This window comes from Crocodylus porosus, unplaced genomic scaffold (assembly GCF_001723895.1).
Source record: "Crocodylus porosus isolate Cpor-Errol unplaced genomic scaffold, CroPor_comp1, whole genome shotgun sequence".
NCBI classification, from domain to species: Eukaryota; Metazoa; Chordata; order Crocodylia; family Crocodylidae; genus Crocodylus; species Crocodylus porosus.
Genome location: NW_017728943.1, coordinates 85,236,352 through 85,259,927, shown reverse-complemented (window position 1 = coordinate 85,259,927; position 23,576 = coordinate 85,236,352). Strand labels below are relative to the sequence as shown.

Here is a 23,576-nt window from a genome sequence, read left to right as displayed (position 1 = left end):
TGAGGGGGTGTAGGTATATAGTTATATTTAGATATAGCCAGCTACTTCTAGATCAATCATGAAAACTTTTCAATGGAAAATTTTAAGTTTATTAACAAGTTCCAGGAAGTGTGGTTTCTTTTTAAGTTTTCTTTCCTGTGCTTAAATTTAGTATTTTTTATTTCTCTACTTTTATAATTTTCTTGTTAGCTAGATGAGCTTAAGTAACTACTATATTTTTTTTTGTTTGGTAAGGGTTTTTCATATTTTTGTGGGAGATATTACAGTTTTCATTTGGTTAGCCTTTAAGGCTTGGTACACTGGTAGAACCAGAAGAGCATTTTTTGCTTTTGCAAGTTTTTTATGAGTAACTTTCAGTTGAAACTTTCATGATTACTGAGTCGTCACTCCATGTCTCTACTACTGTACTACTCAGTACTGTCTAAAATGAATGAAGTTTTGGGAAAAGTATGAATCCTAAAGTCATACCATTACTGCTCCAGCAGGAGCCAAGCTGCTGTGAGAGATTGGGCAGTGAGGTATACTGAACAGGGTTACATCCTTTTTAAGCATGGAGAGAAACAGTGGTGTCTGCTATCTGTGATGAACCACATGGCAAGAAAAGTGTATAGTTTCACAAAGTTTGTGCTTTATGTATCTATTAATTTGTTTTCCTATTTAAACAAAAACACTTTCACAACCATAACTATAGAAAGATCCAACACCATTTGACAAGATTTGAATATTATGTTCTATGTAAGTATTACTGATGCAACAACTGTGGTGGGCCCCAAACCTGTTTCTGTGTTACAGTACTCATCTGTTTCTATGCATGTGCACAAAGACATAATAATGCAGAATACCTTGGTATAGAGTGCAGCTGTGTCTAGACAGAGTTCAGCAACTAGTTCAGCACTTCTCAGAGTTGATGTGTTAGCAGAGGCATGAACCCAAGTGTACAAATTAAATTAATTGTAAATTAATATTTTAAAGGGCAGATCTTGCCCACCTTTTCACAGCAGCAGCCCCATCTGACTATTCATGTGAATAAAGTGAGCAGAAATTCATACTGTAATTTTCTTTTTGATATACAGTAAGCAGTGCTTACAGTAAAAAGAACTATTACTTACATGAAATAACCTTTCAGTTCAAGCAGCTGTAGAGACCTTATACAGGTAACTGGCTCAGACTTCAAGCCATAAAGATGCCAAAATAGAAGCATGCTATTTTTCTAAAAGTAGAAAAAATATGCGAGTGAAAATGTATTTTGGATACATGAGCAGTGGTCTTAGAGTCAGTTGTCAGAACCATTTAATATTTGAAAGTCCTTTCAAAGGAAGCCCACTGAAATCTCATGTTTTAACCATGTCAAAATGGTCAAAACAGCTCATACTCTGATGTTTTCAGGGCACATATTTTATGATCATTTATATTTGTCCTGCTATGAATCCAGAGGTATGAATTCAAGTTCGGGACTTGCACCAAAGGCTGCCCCCACTTGATCCAACTATAAATGTTTACCTTGCAAGTTGCTTAGGGAAGACTAAAGTAGCCAAACACATTACTTCTCATGTGTCATGGGCATACCTGAACCATACCACTCTTGTAGACTCCACTGGGCTTTTGAAAAGCAATTTGAAACTCTAAATCATTAACAAGAGATACATACTCTCATTAACCTTGCTATGTGGTGTCATTTTCTTTTGACCCCTTTCATAGCAAATTACATGGGCTTGGCAGGAAAGCATGGAGTGACTTTTGACAGTAGTGCATTTTGATACAGTGTATAAGCTTTCCTTTTCTTTCAGATACATGTTTGCAATTTTACTCCTTTCAGTAGGTTTGCATTGTGATGACAGGACACAGTTTACGCCAACATTTGCAAAGTTCTGTAGATGCAATTGTAGTGTAACTTTTAAACATTTTGATCAGCTCCCTTGACTTCCTAGAGTAAAATGTTTGTCCTTCATTGTAACAACATACTATTTAACTGTGTTAGTCTGAAGTTAGGCATAAGACAGGGTGAAGATGCATCTTATGGACTAACTGAATCAGAGATTTTTGTGAGCAAGATAATCAGATGCTGTTCCCCTTGGCAACATGGCTATCTACATCTGATAAAGTGAATTCTTGCTCATGAAAGCTTATGCATTTCTTAGTATATAATGGTGGTTCTTAATCTCATTAGACTCAAGGGACTCCTTGTTAGATTCCAGGTACCCTTGAAAGATGCCTGTTCTGAGCTTTTGCTTATTTTTTGACTACTAAAAAAGAATAAACAGCTTTTCTGTTCAAAGAACTCAGAAAGACCACAAGAGACCAGAATGTTTTTGATACTATTAGTTCCTATTTTAAATCTCTGAGTTTACCTTTTGAATCATGTTTATATATCTGAAAGTGCTAATATTGTGTGTCACCTTTAAGAGGACCTCTTAGCACCCCAGGATACCACAACATCCTGGTTAAGAATCACTCGCCTATAGGGTGCATTTCTGCTCTTCCTTCTGACCAACACAGTATTTATTATGTAACTTTTGTATTTCAGTAATGTCCAGAGGCCAGCCAGGTTGGGGCCCCAGTGTGCTAGGTACTATCCAGACCCATAGGGTGCCTCTGTGGGTGTATCCATACGTGCAGGCACATACAGTTGCAGCAGCTTAAAATAGCAGTGGCATAAATTTTGCTGGAGATTTGTGGCTCTGTACATGCCTGAACCTTGGTGTGGGGCAAATTGTGCCACTTGGGGCAAACTGACCCTACCCAGCTCTTCCTGGATCTTCAGCTGGGGAAGCTAGACGCTAGGGCCAGCACAGGTGGTGGCCCCAGCCATATAAAAAGCTGTGCTGGTGAACAGCTCAGGACTACTTGCCCCTACAGCTGCAGCTTCTGCCAGCAGGTCCTGTCCCATTCTGTCTGACAGCTAGGCATGCAGGGTGTGAGATTTGTGGGAGGGTTGTGGGGGTTGGGTGGAGGGTTTGTGGGGTGGCTTGGGGAGGTCATGGGTGGGTGTAGGGGTTGGTCTGGGATTTGGAGTGAGGTTTTTGGGGGCAGTGTGGGGCTTGTGTAGGGGTTAGTGGGTGGTAGTATGGTGTTTCTGGGTGGATTGTGGGGGAGTTGGGTGTGGAGGGACTGGGGGTGTGGGATACTGCTTGGGAGGAATAGGCCCCCTGCTCACCTGACTTCCCCCTCCTTGCCCCCCACATGGTGCACAGCCCCTCCACAGCAGTGGCAGAGGCCATTGGGGTGCTCCTGGTCCACTCATGACAGAGACCTCCAGCAACGCAATGCTTCCTCAGACTGGGAGGCTGTATATGGTGCAAGGCTCGGGCCCAGACCGCTGGCTTGTGCCTTTGGCGAGAACCAAGCCAGTTCTTGCTGTCACCCTGTGTGCTAGCACCACATACGGAAGCTGTGCACCCTTGGGCCAGGCCAAGTGCTGCCTCTATGTGCCCTGCATGCTGCTGGGGGGCTGTACCTGCAATGGGGCATGAGTGCCCCAACTGCCTCTGTTGGCTCTTGGCGGGGGCTGTGGAGGCAGGCAAGGAACTGAGCCTCCCCAAGCAGTCCCGACACCCTCATGTCCCTACTTACAGTGGATTGGAGAGAGCCTGGATCCAATCCACCGCTGCAGTCTTGCCCTAATCCTATTTGCTCCAGCACACTGAGGCAGCATGCTGCGGTAGCAGGGGCACAGGGCAGCCATAGAGATGCTCTGGCTGGGTGCTGAAGCATGTCCACATTGCAAATATGCAGAACAGGGAATGCTTTTTCATTCCCAGGGTGCCTCTTGCAGTGTCTCAAACTTCTTTGAGACCCCACAACAGGCACGTGCTCACTAATCTGGACGCAGCCTACATGTGTAATTAATGCGATAAACTGGAGCAGTTCGAGCCAGCGTACTCAAGCAGTTTGAGCCAGCAGTTCATCCCAGATACAGTTTCTGTACTGTGTGCCTGGGACAGCAGCAGTTTGAGTACAATAGAGCAAATCCTCAGCTGGCTGGGATTGATTGCTGGGTGCAACCAGCAATTTACACCCCCGGTCAGTGTCTACACGTGCATTTCAGTCCAGTTAATTACTCCACTGTAAGATAGTACTATTAGTTTACTGTACAGAGTTAATTCATTTACTGCACCCTAATACCAGCACACATGTAGGTGAAGATGCTTTACTGTGGAGTTAATTACTTTACTTCATGGTAAAGCACATCAATAGATTCACCCATGGTAAATAACATCTACCACAAAATAATGTACAGTTTAAAAGGCAATATGTAGCACCTTCAGTAGATAAATAAGACATTTGGAATGAAAATTGAAGGAGAATGGAGTACCAAATAAATAAAAAGTATGCAGTTCTTAGCTGCACAGGGGAAATGACTGCAATTTACCCCTTTCCTAATCTGTTACCGGGCAGTGATTGTTGATGAAGTGCTAGAGTAAGTGCAGTGCTGATAGGGCAAGATGTCAGCCTCCTGTACTGACTGGCAATTCTGAACCTTTATCCATCTCTTCATCTAATAATGCTACACAACTAAAAGCAGGCATGCTTCATTTACCTGTATTAAAATTAAAACCTCTGTTGCTTTGTGACATGCAAATAAAGTCTAGGGAATGAAAACTGCAAAAAAGAGACAAAGATTTTTCATGGGACTCTACCAAGCTGGTCCTACAATAACAAAGCTTTCCAGACCTTGACAGAAAATGGCACAGCAGTTTTGCAAAAAAGGTAATTTGGAACCACATATTGGACAGTACATGTTGGTACGCTAGAAAAACAGAGAACTCCATATCCTGACACAAGTGCTACAAAAAAACATATTTGCAAAATTTTTAAATAATCCATAAATGGTGTGTTTAGATTTCTGAACAAAAAGGTACCAATTAAAAGCAGTGCAGTGCAATCTCCGCTATTTGAACTTTCTGAGCTGTAGTACTGGCAAAATAATAATAAGCCTTTTCATCTGCACAAGTCCCAAGACCAATGACTTTTAGATCAAGTTACAAGTGGGTCTTCAGTTTATCACCTGTTACTCCTTGCAGAAAAATGTTATCAAAGTGTTTTTTGTGTGTGTGCACTTTGCTTTTGCTCTATGCATTTGGGTGTGCCTTTCCTGCAGCACATAATTCATGATAAAAGTACTACATTTCCCAGTGGGGATGCAAACAGTTCATGCGGTATTACAGATTAACCAACCAAGTGTGTTGGTTAGTCAGATGAGGGTATATATGATGTTGTGACTCTGACTAACATTGACTGCTTACATGGCTCCTGAGCCAGGACTGTGTGTCATTACTGTAAAGCCACATCTATCCATGAATAGGCCTGTTTTACTGCAGCATAGTTAGGCATCTAGACTCGGCAGTCTTTAAGGCTAAGGCCAGACATTCAAAAAGCCTGAGCCTGAATTGATTCAATCTTTGCAGGTTAGCCTAACCTGGCTAGGCTAAATCAGTTTTGTAACTGGACAGACATCCCAGAAATGCAGGCACATGTCTACAGTGGCTCAGGCTAGAAGCTGGGGGCAGTGGGGCACTAGAGCATCCCTCCCTTCACTTTTACAGGGCTGAGCTGAGGTGGGCATAGCCAGGCCCTGGCAGGATGTTCTGATTATTTCCCTCCCCCTCAAGCAGCCCAGCAGGAAATGTTTATTACCCCTAACTCAGTGTTCATCAGCCCATTAAAAAAATAAAGCCTCTCTCCATTAACTAACGGAGCTCTTCTTAAACAGCTGTTCCAAGGAAGGATATTAAGCTACCTGTTGATTAGCTCCAAAAAGCCTGCCTGCCTGTTGTATCCCACAGCACAGACCACAGCCAGTATGTAGTCTGCTAGCTAATGCTGAGGTGTCTGTGTAAGGCAGAGAGGAGGGGGGAATAATCCCTGCTTAACAGAGAGAAGCCAGGCAGATGCTCTGTGCCTGCAAGTTTCTGCCAGAGCTTTGACTACTGTGGAGCAGAGAGCCATGCCCAACCCAGAGAGCATGCTGGGATGCTTGGGGTGTCTGGTTTATCTTAAACCAGCAAGGGGTTTGGGATAGACATTGCATAAACCAGTTTGACCCAAATCAGTTAAGTTTGATACTACATTCAACCAGGATTATCTCAAACCAGTTTCAGCCATTTTCAAACTTTTTTATGTGCACTGAACATCTGTTCTGTTGCAGGTTTAAACCAGTTTCTGGTCACTTAAACCAGTTTGTGTAATGTCTGTCCCTAGCCTAAGAGACAGGGTTGCAAACTAGCTGAGATTTGAATACTGCCCAAAATGTTAGAAATCTGGATTCTATTGCCAACTTGTATAATTTCCTAAAGGAAGATGAGGTTTTGTTTAATAGTAGAGGTTATGAAGGAAAAAGAGTAGTAATGCTAGTGGGGGAGATGAGTCAGGAGCTCATTCTTAGCAGCTAGCCCAATGATCATTTTTCTAAGCCATGGGGTATTTTAGCAGGAAGGCCGACAGGAGGGTTATTCGTTTTGTTCATATCAATCTGAAGAGAGATGTTGAGTACCATTGCTTAATTTAGCTAGAATGTTCAATAGTTTTAGCACAAAGTCTTTAACAACTTCTGCCAAACAAAATGTGCCATAGGGTCCAGGTGTGTTTTGATGAACCAAGTGAAGCTACATGTGCTCCATGTTTATGCATTTAAGTGTGTAAAATTCAGGCAGATGTCTGTCGGTTTCTGCACTGCACTGGTATCAGGTGTGGGTTTTTTCAGCACAGGTAGCTGACTTGGAATGCATCTGATTTGGGTTTTTTTCCTCCATTTCTTTTTTTTTTTTTTTTCCCCTGTGGACTAGTGTGGCTGCACTTTTTCTCTGTTTGATAGACAAGCTATCTGGGTTTGAGACCAAAAATATAGTAAATCTGGTAGAATCTGCTTTTGGGTGCATGTTTATTGAGCTTCTGTTGCACCAGATTGTATTGAAACCTAGATTTTTCTGGTACCAAGTGTTGTCCATTTAGATGATGTTATTGAGGTCCATTGTTCTAGACAGTCGTTGTCTCTAATAGGTGACAGATACTGAATGTGAGTGCTTAAAGTATTGCTGAGTCTGCATAGAATCAGAGTGTAGACTTTTCCACAAAAGTAAAATTCTCGTATTTTTCTATTTCGCTGCTGGAATTGTAGGACTCCTGTAAAATAATAGCAGCATCCAACAGGATCCAGGAGCTAGATATACAATCTTACCATGCTGCTGTGTCTATTTGAAACAAGACCTATTTCTGTTTTTGTTTTGTTTCTTTAATTGGAGTATCTACATTTTCCTTGTAGTTAGAGAATAGAAATTGGAAAAAACAAGGTTGACAACTGGCGGGATTCAGCATGTATGACTTACATATTTTTCCAGTGTATTGTGTAACGGTGGATCTGGTTCTAAATTTAAGTAATAATTCTCTACTGTTTATAGGGAAAGGCATGTATATTTAACCATGTGCATATGACAGTAAAATAAAACAGTTTGTAGTAACTTTATTATTCACTGAACAACAGTGTTGATAAAATTAGGTTAGGCACCTATTTCACATGAAATACTTGAAGTCTTAAAAACCCAGCCATGTTTGAGTTGGGGTTTCCCCCCAGATTGCCTTCAACAGGTGTTTTAATTTGGCAAAGTAAAAAACATTGCAGCATAGCTACATTGCTTCCAGTTTTAGGTAAAATCCTGTCCTAAGAAGAGCATGGCAACACTGAGGCAGAACAGAGCTGTTTTTCCTAGGTATAAAGTTACTGGGGGGCAAAAATGAGATTTATGCATTCTGAGGGTTGAGCAAATCTGTAATGAGTTGCAAGATAAGGGAAAAAAGCAGTCTGCCAGCTGAAAGCTATTGCTTCAGTACAACCCAAGTTTCATTGTGTTATCTTGTTGGGGAAGATGGAGAGCCACTAAGCCAACATGCTCAAAGCCCTGGAAATTTTCATGAAGTTCATTTGCAATATTAACACAGGCTATTTGCTAATGTCAAGTGAAAGTGTGCATGGGAGTGGGTCTTAAGTCGTTATTTTTAAGAAAACAAAAGCACTTAGATAAATGGTGTGTCTTCTACATTTTTGTTGGTATTGCTTGACAAGAAACAGTTTTTTGCAAGGTTGAGTTAACAGGGTATCAGCACCTTGTTTTGCATTTAGAAATAACTTTCATTAAAAAATAAAATGAAAATCTAGCCTTTTTCTGCATTAGAGGTTCAGCTTGGTTGCAGTCTTCACTGGCTAGCTGGTACACTGTAATTGCAGATGGACAAAAAGCCAATTCCAGCCATGATTTTCACTGGCATTACCCACCTTGGTTTCAAGCTGAGATGAGCTGTATCAAGTTTTGTCTACAGTACACTGGTGCAGGTATATTGGTGGCCAGTCATTAATGCCTGAAATCCCCACCATAGACAACTCCTTAAAAAACATAGCACCTGCAGAAAAACTTGCAGAGCCACTTCAGAAAATAAAAGAGCAAATTCTTGATTTTCCTGTATCTGTCTGCCTTTTGTTTTATGATGGCATTTGGAGAATTTTGGTGTGCATTTCAAGTGACCTTGCACACTATATCATCATCAGGCTAAGAACAGCAGCACTCTCTTTGCTGAATTGCTGACCATGATCAGGAGGGACACTGTGATTTCATATAGTGGGTAGAGTTTAATTAGGTTCTGATAAAACTATATTGTGTGCCCATTGTGTCTACTCAGGGTAATTTTTAACATTGTTTTTCTTCCACAAAATTACAGTTGCAAAGGAAGTCTTCTTCATGGAACAGTAACTAGATGCCATCATCAGAATTTTTCCTAAACTGTTTTTGAATTATTGTAATTTTTTAAAAGATTTTTTAGAAAAGAATATGTAGATTTATACTTCTATAAATCAAAAATAGGTGAACAGATTGATTAAAATCCAAGCGAAAAGTCTGCATGATGAGGTAAACCAATGAAGTTTTATCCTCAAAGGAATTTTTTTGGATGTTCTAAGCATGTGAAAACAAGAGATTATAATAGAAGTGTGGGCGTAACCTTAACTATGCATTCAACGCCAGTAAGATCTGTATCTGCAGTATTTTCTTTCTAACCATCCTAATATCTTCCTTAGTTTTAACTTTTAACTTCTCCATTACCACTTCCTACCATATCATTTTATTTTAAAATATACAGTGTGAGCTCGAATGCTTTTTCCCACCTATTGTCTGTACATCTGTGCGCTGGATCTTTTTTCTGCAGTTGCTACCAAGTACAGCAGTGAACAGCTAACCCAGATCACATGACCTTATGTGCTTTTTCAAGCTTAACTACTGTTTGCCTATTCAAATAGCCAGAAGCCTGGCAGCAGCAGAGCTGGCTTTATTTGTTGAGTCTTGTCTAGTGAAGTGAAAAGGACTGATACTTTTTTTTCTTTTTCTGGCTGCATTTTTTGGAGGGGGGGATGGGGAATGAAAATTATTTCTTTTGTCCTGTGTTTGCAGCTCATTGAGAATCAGGCATGCATATAAAATTACTGTATCTCGGGGCTTACCTTTATGGACAGGAGGGGGAAAAACAGATTTGTAAGCTTGTCTGGAAACCCTCAGTCTGCTTAGGAAAAGTACAAAAGTAGAATATAATAGAATAATAAAACACAACGAATGGAGGATTAGCAGAAGTCATTTTAACTGGTGTAACAGTGGTTTTATTCTGACAGGTGTAAGACGTGCCACTGAACATTTCAGAGTGGCAGTGGTAAATTGTCAAAAGTGGTATATGCTAGTTCACAACAGAATAAAAACACATTTATTATAATTTACAACAGCTACTTAAACAATGTACAATAGCATTTGTTAAGAGTTCAAAGATAGCTATGTTAAAAGTAAAATTTAATGGTTAGACCCTATTCTGCCTATGAGGTCAAGTTAAGGGTTGGGAACCTATGGCCCATAAGCCAGCTCCAGTCTGCAGAGCCATTGGTTCTGACCTGTGGAGCTGGGGCCTTCAGCAGCATTTGATAGTCGGGGATTCACCTATGCCTCAGCTGAGCAATGGGGAGTGTGGCACACTTCAGTTAGGTGTCAGGGAAAAGTGGTAGCTGGCTTCTACCGCCAGCCCATCTTGGACACAAGCCGGGCCACCAGAAAATATTGCCAGCTACAGGTCTGAGTTGTTCTTACATGTCTAGGTATAATCTTATTCCAACCTACTCAAGTCTTTAACAAATTATAAAGGTATCTGTTGATGTAACTTAGCTTCATCATGGTCTTAAAACTAAGTCACAAAAAGTATCAAGAAGGAGGCAGCCCCACCCATCTTTTCTGTTAATGGGTTTTCAGGGATGTGCAAGGTGGAATAAAACTGCACTTAGATGACTAAGCATGACACCTAGTAGATGGAATAGGACCTGGTCTTAAAGATTTTTTTTTTTTTAGGGATGAATCCAAAGGAAGCAGGAAATCAAATCGTCATCTCCTTCCTCCTCCCCACTGTTCATGCATTATCATATGACCAAGCAACTTAGTTTATACCAAAGTTTCTATAGTGATAGAGTGTTTCTAGATGTGCTCTGGGAGTGAGGGGGAAGGTGCTTTAATTAAAGCGGCTCCAAGAGCCACTCTAATTAAAGTGCCTGGAGGGTCATGTGTATCAGCATTCCTGCACTGAAAAATGGTGGTGGGGTACTTTTAACTAAAGCTCATTGAACAAGCTTTAGTTAAAGCACCCCTGCTGCCATTTTTCAGTGTGGGGGCACCAGTACATGTGACACTAGAGTCTGCTGGAGCATGGTAATTACCACACTCCAGCAGACTCAATTAATCGAATCTAGTCTGACATGCTGTAACTACAGTGTGTCAGAGCAGTCTCAATGCACGTACGTGAATAGGCACCCACAGTCTCCCATGAATTATCATGATTTTTTTTAATTTGTATTGGTTGCTTCAGACATTTCGATGGTCTAAGTGAAAAAGTAATCTTTGAGCACAATGCATTTAATTTAATTGGACACATTCACATTATATATTTTTAAATGTTCTGTTATATTGTAGTACTGTCTGGAATGGTTTAGGTGTTTTGTCATTCCCCATTCCAAGAATTTACAATCTGGAAAAAAAGGCAAGGATAGGGTGAATAAGTAGAGTGATAGAGTAATGGCTCACGTGTCTATTAGTTTTCAATGCCATATTGCCCCCTTTTTCTCCACATAAAAATGTAGTGCCTCCTCAGAAGAAGAATAAATGAAATGCAGAACTAGATGGCATTGTAAAGGATCAAACTGAGAATGGTAACACGGAACAACTAATTTGTTTTTAGTCACCAAACAAGTTGGAACAAAATTAGGTCATGTAATCTGAGCTCTATGTAAATGTAATTTTATCATTTAAGGAATGTTACTCTCTTGTCAGTCATTGTTTATTAAATTTCCCAAATTTCTTCAAAATAAACATTACCATCATATGATTCTTTATTATGTCTAATTTAGTCTTTATCACGATTGTCCATGCAGCGCAATTTTACAGTACAGCAGTTTAAAATGGGTTAGTTTTTAAATTATTTACTTATGTTTTATCTATAATTCAGACAGACAAAGTTAGGAGATGACTTTGGGAAAGATCTCACTCATTAACTTTAAGAATTATTACAGGTATTTTTTTTCACAAATAAATGTTTAAAAGAAAGGAGCATCTGAGTTGTAATTCCTCTATATCTTGCACTAGATCTGCATGTGAGTTTACAATGTCCTCCAGTTACCCAGCTGAGATTGTTATCTTGCATAAAGCACTCAGCAGAGGTCAAACATAGTCTTATTCAATGCTTTGTGGAGATTATTTCTCCCAAAGGAGTCTTTTCAAAACTTCCAGCAGTAATAAGCATTACAAGCAGAAGTTTGTTTTTTGTGGCCTGGAGAATAGGTCATTGAACTGGGACTTCGGGGCCTGGACATATGACACGTTTACACTGGTGTGATTTACATTGCTTTTGTACACTGATGAAAATTACACCAGGATTTTGAGCAAGCAGGTGACTAACTATACTGAGGTAGCTGCCCACTGTCAGGGCTGTTACAAAGCCTCATCACTAGATGGTAGGGGAACAGTGCTTGCCTTGAATAGGTTGCTTTCTAGAAAAAGCTGCAGACACACGATGACATTCACCACTGTAACTTACATCCATGTAGTTTTACTTCTGAGATTTCCTAGGGTAATTCTACACTAGTTTTAATTAAAATTACACTGGTGTAGGAGTGTATACTGGTGTGAAAAAAGTGCAGATAACACAATGTAAACATGTCTAGTCTCTAGAACTCAGGAGGCTGGAATTCAGTTTTTCAGCCTGCTAGTGACTTGTTCTGTATCTTTAAACAAGCCCTTTTATCTTTGTCTACTTACTTTTCCTTCCACCCAAACCTGCTTGTCTTTTTATACCATAAATTCTTTGGATAAGGTACCGTGTACTTATAGAATCCTTAGCACAATGATACCCTGCTCTCAACAGAGTCTTGCAAGAATGAGTCTACTACTACTGATAATCAAAACAGTTGGCTCATGTAAGTGAACTCTAGCTAGTTTTCTTACTAGAATTACAAGATGTGCTAGCAAAGCCTAAAAATACCTAGGGCATTAGATGTTGTTTTCACAGAAATTGCAAGTTGTGCCATCTTCACCATTGGTACTTGTAACTTTTATGAGCTACAGTTATTAGTCTCATAGAATTTGGAAGCCTTGCTAAGTGTTTGTAAAGTTTATAAATTCTGTTAACCATAGTTATTTTTCCCTTTGGATTTACAGACATCACTGACTCTTGCAAGTCAGCTGAATGGACTCAAAGGTAGAAGCTCATGATGGTTATAACAATCACTGTCTCAGAATAGATATGAAATGTATCTAACATACAACCCTTTTTTCCAAAGTGAGCCTATTTACTGCACGCCCCAAAATGACAAATGTTGTAAATGGATATTATAAATTCCATTTTATATCTAACATTAATGTCTCACTGAGATTATAAACACTTCCAATTTAGGATGTCTTGTAATTCTGTAAACCATGAAATGAAGTACCCTTCGATATCATGTAGTCCAGCAATTTACTGGATGTACTTGGAAATTATGAGAATCTTGCTACAAAAGCTCACTGAGATTATAAAATCTGCCAGTGATTCTACTTGAAGGAATCTTGAATCTTGAAAAGGATTGCTCATGAAGGTTACTATTCCCATTAGCTTATCCTATAAAATTTATAAACTTTGATCCCTGAAATGAATAATTCATAGAAATTATAAATCCTTTTGGCTTTTTTAAACCAGAAAACCTTATTATTCCAAAAACCCTTTAAATGGGGGACTCTCCCGAGTATTATAACTGGTAGAGTTATACCTGTAACTGATTCCCATACAATTTAGGAGATCTACAAACACATAGAAGGTATTACAAAATCTGAATTTGTAGTTCATAATTGAGCAAAGTTGTTATTGGTATTTTAGTATATATGTAATATGCACAGGCCTGTTTTCTACAGAAGATACCCAGGGAACTTAAATGAAATAATTTGCTGATGCATTAAGTGGGAATCAAGACCCTGAATTTTGAAGTGAAAGATCTGCATCTAATTCAGTACACCACAGTGCCTCATGCAGGGTCTTTTCCTCCCCACTCCCCCCCTCCCCCGCCATTCTGTAGTTGAATTACTTCAAAAAAACTGGATTAAAAATGGTTTTCCACTGATGCATGGTGCTATGAGAGAAGCAGATGAAAAGAACTAGTAAAGTACTTGGTTTTATTAATCACATTTTTCAGATGGATAAATTCTGTGACTTGCCTGGGAGGCCCTTTGGTCTAGAAGTTTAAACAGTTGATACTGAACTAAAAGGCGTGGAGTGTTATGGTTGACACTTACAGCTAATCTCTGCCACCCTTGCAAATACTGAATAACACTTTGCTTTTCACATCAGAAGATACCAGATCTAGTTGAGTGAGTATAGCATGATCTAGACAGAAATTTTTTGTGATTTTTTTTTTTTTTTTTTTTTTTTTTTTAAACACTCCTCTGAGGATGTGGCTAACAGCTATATAGGGCATCTGCCCACCTTTTCATCTGTGTTCATAGTGATTCACTCTAAACTTGGCGAGACCTGCTCTCCTTTAACTTTATAAATTAAAGAGATGCTGAAGACAAAAAAACCCACCTAATTCTGATAACTTCCAAAAGTTAAAAAAAATAATAAAATTATAATAATAAAAGCTTTAATTTACAAAAGCAGATACCATTAATTTTCATGGTATTTGATAAGGTGTTTAATTCCTACATATTCAATATAACATTGATATAATCCTTAACTATTATTTATGTTGTGAAGTGTTAGTATTCTGTAAAAAATTAACCTAGGTTTATATTTGTTACTAATGGCTGTGAAAAACATTCGTCAGGCCAGGGCATCAAACCTGCGGTCTTAACCTGGCTATCAAGGGTGCTCATCCCAGCCTGCCACCCTACAGTTGATCACCCAGCGTGATTCAGACTGACCTGAAGCCTCCAGCAGGGCCTAACCCTCCACCCACTTCCTGTCATCAGTGTGTCAGCTGACCCTCCACTTCCCCATATAAAAACCTGCTCAGAACCAAAAAGTGTCTGGACAACAGGGCTCAAACTGACCCAAAACTACTTTGCCATTCCCATTAGCTTGCTGCCCAACTCTACACTCTGCTTGATCTCCTGGCTTCTTGAATTGGTTCACTCCTAGACCCTGCTCTAGAACTGAATTCCTGGCTTCCTGATCTAGTTTGCCCTCAGCTTCTGCTCACTCATCCTGACCTTGGTTGGTACCTCAATCCCCTAGTAGCTCCAGACCTGGACACCCATGTCTTGGCATGACAGTTTGCCAGGACCACCTCCATTTGGTGAAGAGGGTCTAGGATGGATCCCAGTCCCCTACCAGGGCCCTTGGAGCCCTCCAGAAACTAATACAATGGGGCTACCTCATTCCAGTGGGTGTCTGCTGTGTTGCAGCAGAAAAGGGACACATAAGTGGTGGAAAAACCTTCTGAGTCCCAACACAAGTAACTCCCAAACCCATGCAGATTGACCTGGGGGTGCCAACACCTTACCCAAGATGTATGGGAGCAATGCTACCAGTATGACTTCTCTCTCTTGTGGGGGCACAGGACACAAATTTGCCAGCTTCCCCAAGACAAGCTACCCAGGCCCAGCACCACAAACTCTTCTTACTCATTTAATAATGGGAATCTGCAGTAAGCCTGATCCTTGGAACCCACAGTTAGTTATGTGATCCACCTCCAGGTCCCAGGTCAAATCCACCTACTTCTAGTTCTAACTGATTATTAGACTCTGGAAAAGCAAGCAACTTTATTGACAAAAGTGTGACCCAGGCCCTAAGAATCCTTTTATAGTGGCAGTCTAAGCGAGAAACCACCAAAACTATAGACCCCCTGAGAGAACTGCACCCCCTTTTATGTCCAGCCCATGGAATGGGAGACTGCCACCCTGCAGCTGAACACCCAAGGACACTATGAGATGCTATGCATTGAAAAATTCTGTTTCCTGTATTGGTCAAGAAGAAGGATAGGATCCTCAGCCTTTGTGTGGATTGTCAGGCCCTGAAGCAGGTCTCCATCTACAGTCAGTACCCTTTAATGGAAAATCGTCAACATATTCACCAAGTTCAACCTCTGGAGAGCATATCATCAGGTGAGAGTCAGGGCTGGTGATGAATGCCATGTGGAGTATTTGGTTATGCCCTTTGGGTTCATCAATATCCCAGTCACATTTCAGCACATCATTAACATGTTGTGAGACCTCTTGGACCAATTCATTATCACTTACCTGGATGACATTCTGATCTTCTCAGAAGACTCTGACCAACAAGTGTCACACATCCAGGTAGTGCTAGAGAGGCTGTGCCAACATGGCCTTTTCACAAAGATGGAGAAACATCTTTGACCGAATCTCCTGAGTGCCTTTGATAAAACCTGAGTTTCTTGACTTATTTTGTCCCCAGAATGCTTAAAAATGGACCCCCCATAAAATCTAGGCCATCTGAGAGTAGAAGGTACCCGGAATGTCAAAGAATTCCAAAAACAGGCTTCTTTACTATTCATTCCATCCAGGAAGAGCACAGACCAACTGCAGATGCTTCCTCAACCTGATAAAGGGTATTTGTATCCGAAGGCTTGCAAAGAAGAATTTTTCCAACTATTTGAGTTGGTGTAATAAAAGATATTATATTTACCCAAAGAACCATATCTCCCTATGTCCTTAAACCAACATGGCTACTACTTATAGCCCTGCACTTTTACCAGTTGTTCATTGCCAGTGTTGCCCAGGTGGTGTCTCCTCTCACTGTTGTGTAAAAACATCCAGTTGTTCTGGTCTGTAGAAACCCAACAAACCTTCAGATACCCAAAGCAGGTCTTTACCTCTGCCCTTGTTTTAACGTTTCCAGATCCACCCTTGCCATGTGTGCTGGAAACAGATTTTTTTAGCATGACAATAGGTGCAGTTCTCTCAGTGGCAGGGCCTGAAACAGGCCCTGCATCTCTGTGCCACCTTCTCCTGCAAGCTCATCCCACTGAAACAAAACGATGAGATTTTAGACTGCAAACTCTTGGCCATCTGAACAGCTTTTGTGGAGTGGGGCATGCCACAAGGGGGGGTTTTACTGACCATAAGATCTAGAAATACTTCCAAAAGGCTTAGTCTCCCAGTTAGAGGCAACTTTGGCTACTCTCATTCTAGCATGACTTTCAGATACATTGCCAGCCCAGGCCTAGAAATTAAAAGGCAAATGCTTGCTCCTGTAAAGGTGAGTATGGCACAGATTCAAGAGTCACATGACTCTAGCCCTATTCTACGACCTCATAACTTCATCAGCGGCATATTATCAATAGACCTGCTCTCCCTGCTTTGTGCCAACACCCAGGGGAAAATACTCCCAGAAGAGCAAACTGTCTTCTTGCAGTAACTACACTGAATCCAGAGTGGCATCATATTTACCCAAGGCAGTAAGATCTACATGTTCCTGGATCTGGCTAGACTAACCATCCTTTACCTAAGCCACAACTCCCTGCTGGCAGACCACCCTGGAACCAAGACCAAACTGCCTCACGTCCCACTACTTTTGCTGTTTATGACTACATAAGACAGTGCAGGCCTTTGTCCACTTTTGCATTGTTTGTGCCCACACCAAGAGACCCCTTGAGAAGCCTTGCAGATTCCTTCAACCTCTCCCCATCCTGCCTTAGCTGTGATCTATAGTCTCATAGGACTTTATTGTCAAGCCTCCAGTTTCAAGTGGTTGTTATGCAATCCTGACCATGATGGACCAACTTACACAAATCGCCCACTTCATCCCATGCATAGGCCTTTTCTCAGGAAAAGTTATACCCTGGCTGTGGTTGGACCACATAGGGTGAAAACCTTGTCTTGGATTTAAGTAAATGTGGTAGTAGTCTAGGTCCAGCCTTTATTTTACCAGTCTTGCCAACTGAATAACAAAGATCCTTCAGACTTGTCAAGTATTGAAGTTTACTGAAATCTTGAATGTTGGCTATAGTTGAAGACAATTTTTAGGATTAAAAGTCATTTTCTTTACTTTCTTTCACTGAAAGCTACATCCTCCACAAAAACAGAAGAATGGTTTATTTCTGCTGCTCTTATTCCTTTACACGTGTCTTTTGTGACCTGACAGGGATAAAAAAAGAAAAAGGAAAAAAATATAATGTGCATTTAAAAATTAGCTGTGTGCACTCTGGTACTAGAAATGCTACAGAGCTCCTCAGTCGTCATTGTGCTGCATGGCACAAGTTATGGATCTACGACCTAATTGCTTGTCTGTGCTTTAATACTTTGGATTTCTTTTAATTTTAACCTCATTCTGATTTTTCTGGGAGTATAGTACTTATTTCTCTGTGGTAGTTACAAGATTCCTGTAACTTATTTCTTTAAATTCCAGGTGTGTATTCTCAATGAACTTAATACAAATTTAGTCTTTAGGTTGGTAATATGATCATAAAGCTCTACCATTTAAAATATTGGAAGAAATGTTAGGTTTTTTATAGCCAATTGTTTATAATTGTTTTATATTTCTTATTTATCAGAACCAACGTACATCACAATAGGCCCACCCACATGTGAGATGTTGGTGAACTGCACATTGACTGAAAAAGATTGTATCTACAGTTTCAAACTGGATCAAAATGGTTGCCGCATTTGTCAGTGCAAAACTAGTGAGTATAAAAAAATCTTTGTGTGTTAGAAGGTGTATCAAGGTATTCTTCAAAATGTTTAAATCATTTCTGCTCCTCATGGTTGAATAAACCTGTGAAAACCTGAAATGAAAATACCAGTATATGCGTGAATCAAATTGTTCAATTGTAAGGCCAACTATTTGCTTCAGACATTGACTTTGTTTATTAGGGAGAAGGATAACTGAAGTCTTTGGCAGGTAATATTGATAAGTACATAGATTTTAAAAGTTATGGGTAAAAGATATGGGAGAAATGGCCCCTTCAGGGACTCCTTTTACACTGCAAATTTCATTTTTAAAGTGATGTATATTAATGGAATAGCTCTTATACACATCAACTATTTTTAATTCCAGGTTGGGACGTTTTAAATGATTATTTATTGCTCTTGGGGGAGAAATAAATATAAATGAAGTATAATTAGTTCTAAGATCTGCACGAATGTTATAGTTGCTATTTACATCACAGATTTTTATTTGACATGTAGTTTTAATTTGCCATGATTTTTTTTTTCAATGAAGAAATAAAATGTTGATATATCAGTTATGGTAGCATTCTCTTAAGAAAACAGAACTTAAATGCTGGGCACGCCCCCAAATAATTTTTTCTCCTTCTGCCTCAATCTGCCCCCCACTTCCCTTCCCACAGATTTACCTGCTGTGAGGGAGGGAGGGGGAGTTTGCAGCAGTGCACTGTAGATCTTGAGTTGCTTTTAAATGCCAAGGCTGATCTACTTAAAAATCTTGAAGACCTGTGTGCTAGAGCATGTCTCCCTGCTTTGCTAGAGCAGACAGCTTAGGCCAAGGCCAGCCTGCCCACCTTCTGATGGGGCAGCAGAGTGCAGGGGAGATTTGAACCAGTTTCCGATCACTTAATAATAATTTATGTGTAATTTCTTTCCCTAGCCAGTAAGTTCATTGGAGTTCTACAGGTGAAGCCTGGCCAGGAGAAGCTCTGAATTAAGTCATTGCTCTGTGCCCCTTTTCTTGCTTCATCTCACCTGACTTTATTTACATTCTAGCTTTGTAATTTTGGGACTGTGAATGATCTGTGATTCTCTGTCCCTTACCATTCCAGGTGGAATTTCCACCATGAAGGCACAGGCGCTATTGTTGTCTGAGCATAGCTGAAAGTATCTGGAGACTGATCCAAAGCCAAGGACTTAGTCTTAGTTGTTTGCACAATTTGTTTGTTTTCTTTGAATGTTAAGGGTGATTAAAGTCCAGCAGGGAATAATGTGGAAAGTAAGCAATAACAGTGGTAGCCATGAAGATACTTATTTTAAAAATCAACTGCACTTGTAAGAAGGGAAAGCTTCCACTGATTTCAACAGGAGCTGGATTGAACTCTTTATCTCTTTTCTATCTTAAGATATAAGAGCACAAGATTCCCTTAACTTCTTCCTGCAAAAAGCAGTATCAATCTGTTAAGTCAGCATTACACTGGATAGGTCTTATTTCAACAAGTTTATAAATTAAAAGTGTGGTTTAAACTATTTTATATCACTGTTTATAGCCCAAAACTCTGAATAATCTCCAATAGATATCATAGAGAGGAAAAAGATACATTTCCACTATTTATATTGTATAAAAAAAATTGGATGCTAATCTTTGTCTGCAGACAAGGTTCTTTGGGTAAATGTGATATCTATTTTTTATTAGACCAACTAAATAGCTGGGAAAATTGTTCTTTGCAATAGAGGTGCACCAATACATCGGCCCGATATCGGATTGGCACTGATATAGAGAAAATTGATTGTATTGGAGATTGACCTGATGTGGCCGATAATTTAGCCAATAAATGCCCATGAATGTGTGCAGCTGCAGTGCAACATGCAGGCAATGAGGGGCGCAGCCCAGCAGCTTGGAGAGCTGTGTGCAGCTGGTAAGTCTGTTGTGGTGGAAGGGAAGGGGGGAAGAGATGTGGGTGGGGCAGATCAATGCCTACCCATAATGAGGGAGGCAGTGGGGCAGGGGCTAAGGCAGGCATCTGAAGGGTGCCCCTGGATCTATGTGGGAGGGGGCAGGGGGCAGGAGGGGCTGCAGCTGTGGGCTGGGGCAGGGGTGCATCAGGCTCTTCCCAGTGCATGGGCGGGGGTGTTGGGTTGGGGCTGTGTTCATGCTACATGACAGCACTGGGAGGGGGGGCTACAGTGAAATTTGGGGTGTCTACAGACCCTCCATAGTTCCCCTCCCAGTGCTGCCACTGCCTGTCCTGAGCCCAGCCCAGCACAGCCCCTGCCAGGAAGAGCCCAGCACAGCCCCAGCCTGCTCCTGCAGCCCACCCCACCCCTGCACAGATCTAGGGACACAACCCACCCCATGCCCTTCCGTGGTGTGTGCAGTGGCAGGAGCCACCCCATGCCCCCTGGATGAGCTGTGAATCCGTCCCATGCCTTGCCCCACCCCAGCTGGGCGGTGCCTGCCCCAGCCTTACTCACTCCCTCACTGCAGGGGCCTTGATCTGCACCACCTCAGACCCCTTTCCTCCCTCCTCCCACAAGAGACTTACCAGCTGCACACAGCTGTATTGGAAATCAGATCTGTATCAGCCGATATGCCTCCTTAAAAATCGGCTATTGCTATTGGTCCCTGAAATCTCTATCAGTGCACCCCTACTTAAGCTTTCGAGCACAAACACCCTTCTTCAGGCATAGGGAGAGTCTGCTGTGGTTTTGTGTTCTCCTGGATGGAATAGAAGCCAATATGCAAAATGCAGGTCTATGAAAATGCAACTGTCTGGCACTGAGGATCAGAGGCCATGGGAAACAATAGATGTGAGATAGGTAGGTGAGGGGGAAAGGGGGAATATTGGGCTGATAACAGAATGTACCTGGCAAAATGCAGACAGGTTGCCTGGGGTTATCAGCTGACAGGCAGGTTATAATCTGCCATAAATCCAATGTCTATTCTGTGACAGACCCGCGCAGGGTGTGGGGCCTGGGATAAATCAGCCTGTGTGGAGCCTCACACTTGGACATGAGGAAGCTGGCGGCAGATTCGATGGCAAGGGGGAGCAGGGTGCCAAGTAGCTGGACGTGGCGGATTTGGGGTGGGGGGGTGTCAAGCGGCCCCAGCTGGCCATGAAGCCAGCAGCAGTGTGGAGTTACCATGGCCACTGTGGGGCTCTGTGGGGCCTCCAAAGCGTGGAGCCCAGGGTGGTCGCCCCGATTTGCACCCCCTGGGACAGCCCTGTCTATTTTCAGTTCATGGTTTTTTTGTATCCAGTAGATTTATGAAGTGAAGTTCGCAGGCTTGTCTACAAAAGGTGTTTTGTAAATTCCCTTTGAGGATTATAATTGAGAGATTGGAAAGAGTGGTGATCTTGTGAGAAGTGGCCACTCGTAGGTAATTGGCTCTTTTTGTCCTGGATAGATTTTCAGTGTGTGTTCATTCTTGTGCGCGGTTATTGTTTGGTTTCTCCTACATATTTTCCATCAGGGCATTTGGTGCACTGGATTAGATGTATAACATTTATGGAGGTGAAGCTGTAAAATCAAGGAGTGGTGATAGGTCTGTTGTGGGGTGTAACATTGTGTCTCCTGTAACCTAGTTGCGTTCACCTCCTTACCCCCATCCCTCTATTGTTAGTCCCTCGCTCGGGCGATCTGTATTTCCCTATCAGCTTTGTCATCTTTTTTCTGGATTCCCAATCCTAAACATTTACTAATAAAAGTCAATTGTGTAGGCAAGCCTATGAACTTCACTTCATAAATCTACTGGTTACAAAAAATCATGAACTAAATATAGACATTGGATTTATGGCATATTATACCTGCCTAACATCTGATAACCCCAGGTAACCTCTCTGTAGTTTACCAGCTACATTCTGTCGCCAGGTCACCATTCCTCCCTCCCCTACCTACCTGTGTCACACCTAGGCTAAATACAGGTAGTCAAAAAGCCTGAGACTGAAGTGATTCAGTTTCTGCAGGTTAATCTAAGATACAGGGATTAAATTGAAACAGAAATGAACAGACATTGGCTTCTCTTCCATCCAGGAGAACACAAAACTCCAGCAGACTTTCCCTATGCCTGAAGAAGGGCGTTTGTGCTTCAAAGCTTACAAACAACAATTTTTTCGCAGCTAAATAGTTGGTGTAATAAAAAGTATCATATTTACCCAAAGAGCCTTGTCTGCCTATGTCCTTAGACTAGCATAGCTACAACCAACCCCCTCCCCTACCACTGAAATCTTTTTATCATTTACTTACCTAGTTAGAGGTCCTTCCACCAGGAGATGTAAAAATAAAACATTGATATTGCTTCCCCACAAAGTGAGCTTTTGTTTGCCAAACAGTTGATAATTTTCTTGTCTCCACCAGGTGGGGATCTTGAGCTTGCTGAAAGAAATGAGTTAAGTCTTTTGGAGAATATTTTTTTTCTTTCATCCCCCTTCACATTCTTTTGGTCATAGAAAATATTTTTTCTATTTTCTAGTCTGTCAGCTAGAAGAGAAGTTTAACATAAAGCACTTGTATTTTTTACACTTTCTCCAGAGTGTTTTGTGGGGCACTTCCTAATGTTTCTTACCCACATATTGTTATATTGTGTCAGTGTTGCCACAACCTGATACAGAGGGCAGTAAAGAAGTATATTATTTGAAGACATTGTGATTTTGTTTATATAATTGAGGAAAATAACACAATGAAATAACAACTAAGGATGGATTTATTGCAGATTGAGCAGCTGAAAGTGTCAGAGCTGAGAGGAGAAATAGCTTTATAAAAATGGGGAAAAAAAACTCAAAGCAACCTTCAAATGTAACTAATCTTAAGATGTAGCTGCCTGATTTAACTCTTGCTGAGTATAAGGTCAGGATGTGAAGGATACTGTGTATGTTATTTTAATTTGAGTGTCTTACTATTCTTAAAAATCTTGTATCAGATAGTAGTCTACATCTTGTAAAGCACTGAGCATAAGTGAAGAGACAGAGCAAAGGAGCATTTTAATTCTCCGAAATTCATGCATTCATTTCTGTGCCAGCTTTAATGTTCTGGGTTAGTCTGCCTGGTGCTCCATTAGGGCCATTTTTGTAGTCATGGAATAGTCAGAGTCAGTACACTCCAGCTAATTCTCTGGAATGCCCACTGTCCAAAAAGCTGCATCGAATGAAAATTTGTCCGGAAAAATCGTCCTCTTGCCAGATGCACTTGAGCTAACTCTTGCTTTATTGTAGACAGACTAGTGAAAGAAAACTTAACAATACCAGGGGCCGAGGCTCTCTTTTCATGTAGACCACTTGAATTCTAGATTGTTTATGGATCTCATGCAAACCAGCCAACCAAAATGAAATTTTCAAGATTTAAATAAAGGAAGGAAAAAGAGTGTCTTCAGAATTTCTACAACTGAGAATATCTGTCAAAAGGGCAGAAACTCCTATTTCT

The 23,576-nt window shown here is 40.9% G+C and overlaps 1 protein-coding gene across 1 annotated transcript in view; it reads left to right on the top strand.

Annotated features, from left to right (window-relative positions):
* The window catches only part of CRIM1 (cysteine rich transmembrane BMP regulator 1), a gene marked incomplete at its 5' end in the record, with an annotated part of 383,203 nt that overhangs the window by 257,420 nt on the left and 102,207 nt on the right, over positions 1-23,576 (top strand). Inside the window, one exon of the mRNA XM_019548604.1 lies at positions 18,044-18,172. Within this exon, the coding sequence (XP_019404149.1) occupies positions 18,044-18,172 (129 nt within the window). The remainder of the gene's footprint in view (positions 1-18,043; positions 18,173-23,576) is intronic.